This window comes from Ascaphus truei, chromosome 15 (genome assembly GCF_040206685.1).
Source record: "Ascaphus truei isolate aAscTru1 chromosome 15, aAscTru1.hap1, whole genome shotgun sequence".
Lineage (NCBI taxonomy): Eukaryota > Metazoa > Chordata > Amphibia > Anura > Ascaphidae > Ascaphus > Ascaphus truei.
This window is the reverse complement of record NC_134497.1, coordinates 35,932,325-35,941,214: the sequence shown is the minus strand read 5'-3', so window position 1 is coordinate 35,941,214 and position 8,890 is coordinate 35,932,325. Positions and strand designations below refer to the sequence as shown.

At 45.7% G+C, this 8,890-nt stretch overlaps 1 protein-coding gene across 1 annotated transcript in view; it reads left to right on the top strand.

The window, feature by feature from the left end:
• Positions 1-8,579, top strand: part of LOC142466810 (uncharacterized) — a 178,841-nt gene extending 170,262 nt beyond the window's left edge. The window contains exon 3 of the mRNA XM_075572267.1: positions 5,899-8,579. Within this exon, the coding sequence (XP_075428382.1) occupies positions 5,899-7,739 (1,841 nt within the window). The 3' untranslated portion in view covers positions 7,740-8,579. The remainder of the gene's footprint in view (positions 1-5,898) is intronic.
• The last annotated feature ends 311 nt before the right edge of the window (positions 8,580-8,890 follow it).

Sequence of the window (8,890 nt, the reverse complement as noted above, 5' to 3'; positions counted from 1 at the left end):
CGGTTTGATGCCGGGGGGCTCCAGAGCTGATACCCAGTAATATCAGCACTGAAGCGCCCCTCCCCTGATGTGTAGCAGAGCTAAAAAGGCAATGCGGTCTGGTCAGACCAGTGGGCACGCCAATCCTACAATGCTGTTTCTGTAGTAGGGAATAGCCTCCTAGATTCGTGATGTCTGTAGTTGTGCATGTGACCGGCCGGTCAATTAACATCCTAGGGGAATAACTCCCCTAGTTGTATCAGCTTTCACTGTTATGTTCCACTTTCTGCACCAGTGTGCATTCAATGTATTCCGTCACATTTGGTATATTAATTCACAGTAATTTTCTTTGTGATTTTTTTCATTATGTCCAGCAGTATTGTTAGTGTTTAGGAGTAATGTATAGTGGTTCTCGTTTTTTACTTATATTAACCGTTTTTTGTTTGTTCTGTGTTACTAATAAAGTCCATCTTGCTTAAACCTGAGTGCTTGGTATAGGACCTCTCTTATGGTTATATATATAGGGTTTTATATATATATATATGTTTTTTTTTTTTTTTTAAACGGGAGCCACGTGAAAACCGCGTTATAACCGTTTCGCGGTATAACGGGCGCGTTATAATGGGGTTTACCTGTGTGTGTGTGTATATATATATATATATATATATTCAAACAACAAGAGGAAAGCAACCTTTAAATAGCACACGGACATAAATGAAAGTGTAACAAAAATGGTATTTTATTCAGGTGATTTAAACAGGGGATGAAATTTAAAAGGAGAGGGGGGCCCAGCGCTGCCTAAACATATTGGACATGGAGGCAAGAGTCAAGTAAAGATAAAAATCAAGACACATACAGGGTGTAGGTGGCTATATCTAAGCACACCTACGTGACAATCTACCTATACTGAGACCTTGTGACCACATGTAAAGGATATTATGCCATATAATTTGATGCAATAATTACATGATAGAGGTACACAGGAATTAAAGGTAACTGGTTGCAAAATACGTTACCACTCAGCAGGTGATTGTCACAAACAGTTAGATCAATACTCCATGTTGTGGATAGGAAAGGTAGGGGCCCCCCCCAGCAAGACTCCCACTCCAACGCGTTTCGACGAGAAACTGTCTTCTGGGAGACTTGCTGAGGGGGGCTCCCAGAATTTTGTTCCCTCAGTGAGCTATCATTTTTAGGATATCATATTATATATTTTTGGGTCTATTATATTGTATTTAAGTATTTTTTTTGTTTGTTTCTTGTCCACTTATTTTGTTTATTATTTTCAGTCAGGCAGGCTCTCCAGTCAGTTGTTTGTATGTCTGTTATTTTTTTGATTTAATAAAAGTACCTTTTCTATTTTTGCAAATATTTGTCTGAGTGCTCCTTAAGAGGTTTCCTTTTTTTGTGTTTTCATATTCATTTTTTCCTCTAGCACCACCTAACAGTTTACGTTTTCTCTGTTACAACTTTTTCAGATATATTTTTCTGATTTAGGTAGGTTTAGACATTGCATTATCTATTGGTAGCTGATGCGGTATTCGTTTTCTGTGTATGTTATATATTTATATATATATATATATATATATATATATATATATATATATATATATATATATACAGGTGAATCACCCCGTTATACCGCGAAACGGTTATAACACGGTTTTCACGTGGCTCCCGTTTAAAAAAACAAAAAAACACTGCACACACACTGCTCACAGCACACTGCACACAGCACACTGCACACACTCCTAGCACTCACTGCACACACTCCCAGCACTCACTGCACACACTCCCAGCACTCACTGCACACTGCACACACTCTACACTGCACACACTCCCAGCACTCACTGCACACACTCTACACTGCACACACTCTACACTGCACACACTGCACACTGCTCACAGCACACTGTACACACTCCCAGCACTCACTGCACACACTCTACACTGCACACACTCCCAGCACTCACTGCACACTCTCACAGCACACACAACACACTCTCACAGCACATTACACAACACCTCCCACTCTCCCTCCCTACCGTGTCGGCTGCTGAGATCGGAGCGGAGCTGGCATCAGGAGGAGGGGGGGGGGTGTCGGGAGGAGGGGGGGTGTCGGGAGGAGGGGGGGTGTCGGGTGGAGGGGGGGTGTCGGGTGGAGGGGGGGGTGTCGGGTGGAGGGGGGGTGTCGGGTGGAGGGGGGTTGTCGGGAGGAGAGGGGTGTCGGGAGGAGGGGGGGTGTCGGGAGGAGGGGGAGTGTCGGGTTGAGGGGGGGGTTGTCGGGAGGAGGGGGGTTGTCGGGAGGAGGGGGGGTGTCGCGAGGAGGGGGGATGTCGGGACACATGTGAGAGACGCAAAGGGGACCTCGCTACACATTCAGCTCTCCGGATCCTCTCACACCGCAGGCCCAGATCTTCCTTCCCCGGTACTGCACCTTTCCTCCTCCAGTACATTACTACCTCTCTCTTCCTCCAGTACTACCCCTCTCCTCCTCCTCCGGTACAGTACTACCCCTCTCCTGCTCCGGTACAGTATAGTACTACCCCTCTCCTCCGGTACTATACCTCTCCAGGTCACCTCCTCGCCTTCCAGTTCAAGACCTCTCCTTCCCCGGTACTATACAGTACTTCTGCTTTTCCGGTACTACACCTCTCCTTACCCCGCACAAGCCGCCAGGTAAGGGACACGTCACTGCCAGGCAGGAGGCGGATCTCATCTGGGAAGGAGCCGCAGGGCCAGGAGGGAGGAGCCGGGCAGGAGCAGCTCGCTCACCGGCCAAGAGGAGGTGGCATAGCGGGTGTGTCACAGGCCGGTCCGGCCTACCTGTCACAAGCCCTGGTAACCAGGCGGCCCTAGCAACCGGACCCCAGCTTACATATCGCGAGAAAACCCCACCGGAGTGTCGCCCGAGAGGTGACGTAAGCACGCAGGGACGGAGCGCGCAGAAGCCATCTTTTCTTTGGGAATATTGCCCATTGTTTTATACAGAGGGAATATGTGGGGTGTTTAGATTCAATAACATGGAGAGGACTCAGGGTAAAAGTTTTAATACAGTGATTAGAATGTTAAAAATGAGTCATAATGTGATTAGGAGGGGGGGACGTGTAGGGCTTCCGGCCACCTCTTCCTTCCTTCCCTCCTCACTCCCTCCCTCCCGATCAGGCACCCAGCGGCCATTTTGTTTTTTTAAATTAGCGCGACCCCGTTACTAACGCGGTGTTCTCGGGGTGGACCCCGAGAACCGCGCTATAACGGGGTTTACCTGTATATATATATATATATATATATATAATTATCTCTCTGTCTCTCTTTATCTATCTCTTTATCTATATCTCTCTTTTTCTCTCTGTCATGGGCGAGGGGTTTTGGCCTGGTATTAAAAGGGGTTACACCCCATTTGGCCACCCCCTGCTCTCCCCTGGGAGACGAGGTGTTAACTGGAATGAGGTCCTGTACTGTAATTGTGCCCCTGCTTCAGCACCAACTGTGTATCCCCCTGTGAATAGGTATTTTTCCAATTCCAGTGTCTGCACCAACACATACACTGGGATCTATGCGGGAGGGAAAGGGTTAAGGTTCATTTTGTGTTTATAGCCCTTTGTCCCTTTTCCTGCCTTTGCAGGCTCCATTTTGCAGTCTCTCCATAGGTCGCCATTACAGCCCATGTAACCCTATGGAGATTCCGGCGATTTGGGCCTGATACAGGTGGCGCTCGAGAGGAGGAGCGGCGGTTCCCCATTGAAAGTGAATGGAGTAATGCAGTTCAATTGGGATTACTGGAAGCCGACCTCCGGAGACGAGCTGGCAGCCAGCCAGACCGCAAGAGCGGAAATATTGTCAAAAAAAGAGCTTTGATCGCGCAATTGGCGTGGGAACTAGGGCCTCGGTCAAGTTCACGGCCAATTGGCGTGGGAACTTCTGTTCTAGGGCACCTAGAAATAAAATTCCTTTTGCCCCATGATGTTAGGAACCCCCTCACTTGACCCCAACAGGGTCCGACAATTAATGGCGACGAGAAAGGGTCGCGCCGGGCAGGAGGGTCCTAATTTCCAGCCCTCTCCCCTTAACCGAACGGAGTAGGTTAATTGTGAATAAGTGTGTGTTTCCCATTAACTTCAATGGTAGCGGAGGTCCCATTGAATCCTATGGCGGCGCCGGCCCCGGCCCATGTATTTCCTATAGAGGCGCCGGCCCTATTGATTTTAATGGAGAAAAGCCGCAAGTGAAAACGGCTAAGTCGGAATGAGCAGAAACCTGGAACCCATAACTCCGGTTCTGTTCAACCTAGAGGGCTGAGATTCGGTCACCATGTAGTCCCAGTTCCGGCAGGATTGCATGGCAAATACCGACCCTCTCGGAACAACAGAACGGAGTCAGGTTAAGGGTTAAGTTTGGGTTTCTGCCATTGACCTGCATGGCAGAAAAAAGCCTCTTTTGTAATGTGCTTTTAAAACTGCATTTGTGTAACTCCGGTCCGGTGGGTCGCAGTGAGCTGAAACTTGGCCACTATGGAGAGTCCCCTCCGTCATGAGGGTCTGGCAAGTTTAAGCCCGCTTGGCCCAGGCGAACGGATTATTTTAATATGTGTAGATATTAAGATATGTATTATCTTGTGGGTCTGGTATTCCTAAACCCGGGAAAAGCAGAGGCCAAATGGTATGTTAATGGTCAGGGGGGAGACAAGTGGTCTACAATAAGCCCCCTGATCAAAGGCTCCCCCACCCTGCTTGTGTATGCTGGAACAAAACAGAGCAAGACGTGGGTACTTGGGATAAGTGTTGGGTTTCACACCTTGGGACAAAAGTTTTCCTGTCCCAAGCAGACTGGGCGATGCCAGTCTTTTGGGAGGGGGGCTAGGGAAATAAGCCCCTGATTAGAATAGTGCCCACCCAGTGGGCAGGTATTACTTTGCCTCTCAGGTGAGGTGGCAAGGAGGGACTGGGTGCAGATAATTGTCCTCTAATGACTTGCACTCAATGCCAGAGTATAGGACTGAAATCACATATAAACCAGTGTCAGCCCTATGCCCAGTGTCTTCGTGATGTCTTCGATTTTACCAACTACTTGATGTCTGATTGCTGTATGAATTGCCAATCCTTTACCTGATTGCTTCATTACCCAACCCCCTAAGTAAGTGCTATATTTTGCTTGTTATTTGTATCATTTTGTATGTTCACCTATTTAAAGAATAAACTATCTTTATTATATCTAAGTCGTGTTCAATTCAACCCAGATATTTGGTGTATATTATAACCTATCACTAGCTACCGTGACACTCTCTTTCTCCCTTTCTCCCTCTCTCCCTCTCTCCCCTAAAAAAAACAAAAAACTTTTAAATAATTGTATAAAAAAATGAACACGGTTCTGGAATTCACTGTATGATATTGGTATAGCTTAATTAAGTCTGAATAACATCTGTGATGTCAAATACAATAATTGGGCATTTTGTTCCTAATTTAATAATAGAGATTTAACAGAAAGTTTGGTTAATCCTATAACTATTAGAGACCTGGAACATGGTGCGGTAACGGGAACACCCGATGATTGATAGGTGAGCTTCTAATGAGACACGTATTCTATTCATTGTCCAAATTTTTTTTCATAATACTATCACAACTTAAACTATCAACTTGCTATCTGTCAAAGGATTTGAAAAAATTCCTGCCACTTTAATTGGTGTTTTGCAGCTTGTGAGATTTCCTTTTAAATCGTTAAATATTATGATCCACTTTAAATGTGTGATCCACTACATCTTCTCTCCCTGCGTTAATGCTGCACATGTTGTGCTAAACCTTTTACAATGTACATCTACAGTTTACTTTCATCCTGAACTTTTTTGTGATATGCCAACTTACCTCTCCTGTATGACCTTTTGTAAGACAGTTTGTGTAACAGTGACTTTTTTCTCTCGTCTAGTACGAAGCCAAGCAACAATAATCCACCCATGCCAACACTGCAAGGTTGATTTTAGCAGTCAGGATTACCTCCTCAAACATCTGAATTTCAAACACCCAAATGAGTATATGGAAAGGATAAGGACAGAACAATCTTGCAACATTCCAATAAATATGACAGAAAATGCATCTTTGAACCAGTCATGGCAATTAATAAACAATGTAACTGCTTCTCATTCCCAAAAATATATATTAGCAGCTGCCACAGGAAAAAATCTTGGAGAAAGTGGGAAGAGTCTGACTTGGTTATTAGACCAGAATGCACAGAAGAGAACACAGACCGGGGAGAGACCGCATGTATGTGAGGAATGTGGGAAGGGATTTAGTGACTTATCCAAGCTGAACATACACAAGAGAACACACACAGGGGAGAGACCGCATGTGTGTGGGGAATGTGGGAAGGGATTTAGTTACTTGTCCAAGCTGAACATACACCAGAGAACACACACAGGGGAGAGACCGCATGTATGTGGGGAATGTGGGAAGGGATTTAGTGACTTATCCAGCCTGAACACACACCAGAGGACACACACAGGGGAGAGACCGCATGTATGTGGGGAATGTGGTAAGGGATTTAGTCAGTTATCCAACCTGAACGAACACAAGAGGACACACACAGGGGAGAGACCGCATGTATGTGGGGAATGTGGGAAGGGATTTAGTCAGTTATCCAACCTGTACACACACAACAGGACACACACAGGGGAGAGACCGTATGTATGTGGGGAATGTGGGAAGGGATTTATTGACTTATCCCATCTGAACACACACAAGATGACACACACAGAGGAGAGACTGCATGTATGTGGAGAATGTGGGAAGGGATTCTGTTGGTTATCCCACCTGAACAAACACAAGATGACACACACAGGGGAGAGACCGCATGTATGTGGGGAATGTGGGAAGGGATTTAGTCTGTTATCCACTCTGAACACACACAAGAGGACACACACAGGGGAGAGACCGTATGTATGTGGGGAATGTGGGAAGGGATTTAGTCAGAAATCCAGCCTGAACGAACACAAGATGACACACACAGGGGAGAGACCGCATGTATGTGGGGAATGTGGAAAGGGATTTAGTCAGTTATACCGCCTGAACAAACACAAGATAACACACACAGGGGAGACACCGTATGTATGTGGGGAATGTGGGAAGGGATTTAGTGTGTCATCCATTCTGAACACACACAAGAGGACACACACAGGGGAGAGACCGCATGTATGTGGGGAATGTGGGAAGGGATTTAGTCAGTTACACAGCCTGAACGAACACAAGATGACACACACAGGGGTGAGACCGCATGTATGTGGGGAATGTTCAAAGGGATTTAGTCAGTTATCCAGCCTGAACAAACACAAGATAACACACACAGGGGAGACACCGTATGTATGTGGGGAATGTGGGAAGGGATTTAGTGTGTCATCCATTCTGAACATACACAAGAGGACACACACAGGGGAGAGACCGTATGTATGTGGGGAATGTGGGAAGGGATTTAGTCAGTTATCCCACCTGAACAAACACAAGATGATACACACAGGGGAGAGACCGCATGTATGTGGGGAATGTGGTAAGGGATTTAGTCAGTTATTCAACCTGGACACACACAAGAGGACACACACAGGGGAGAGACCGTATGTATGTGGGGAATGTGGAAAGGGATTTAGTCAGTTATCCAACCTGGACACACACAAGAGGACACACACAGGGGAGAGACCGTATGTATGTGGGGAATGTGGGAAGAGATTTAGTGTGTTATCCAGCCTGAACACACACATGAGGACACACACAGGGGATTGACCGTATGTATGTGGGGAATGTGTGGAGGGATTTAGTGTGTTATCCAGCCTGAACACACCCACGAGGACACACACAGGGAAGAGACCGCATGTATGGGGGGAATGTGGGAAGGGATTTATTGTGTCATCCAGCCTGAACACGCACAAGAGGATACACACGGGAGAGACCGCATGTATGTGGGGAATGTGGGAAAGGATTTAGTGTGTCATCCAGCCTGAACACACACAAGAGGACACACACAGGGGAGAGACATTTCTCCAAAGCAAGGCATGATTACGGATAATCAGCGACTAAGACGCTCACATATAAGTGCACACATGTATCTGTGTTACGCTAAATCACAATGAAAAGTGACTTTAGTTTATGGTGCATAAAACAAGCATTTTAAAAGGAGAAAAAAATGTATAACTTTTTATGTAGTCATTTGTATCATTCTTATAGTAGTTTTATTTAAAGAAAAATGTTCTTAATAATGTTTTATATTTCCATGCTGTTGGTTCTAATAAAATGTGCGTTCCCCGTTATGCTGAAGCGGTGTGTAGCCTCCCTTAGCTGTGAATCGGAATAGTTTCGCTGCAACCAATTGGCCGCCGACATTATGCCTCAGACCGACCCTCTGCCACCAGCTGCTTCTAATGTAAGTTTTATTACTGTTTTGTTTATGGGGTTAGTTTAAGAAGGTTTAGGGTAGGGGTTTTTACGGTAAGGGCTTGAGGTAGAGGGTGTCGGGGTAAGGGGCGTCTTAGGGGTTTTAGGTACTTAGATTAGTGGCGAAGTGGGGTGAGTTTTGTTGAAACGGGTGCTACCAAATGTCCTAGAATGTCCTGTGAATACTGAGGGGGAGGACCGTGTCGCAGTTACACGCTGAAATGAAAATGCACCTGAGGGGGTTATGTATCCCTTTATTAATGGAAAAAAAATATATATAATATATATACATATACATACACACCGAATACCGCAATCAGAGCAACCGTCAAATGAATCAAATTTCACAAGCCAGAAGACATCCCTATATAATCAATGGGACTGGCGGTGCTATGTGGACAGAAAATATCAGATACACACAGGGACACAGGAACCCATATTAGAAGCACTCAGACATGTCTTGTAGCAAATACAATTAGATGCAGACAGGTTAAATTACCAAA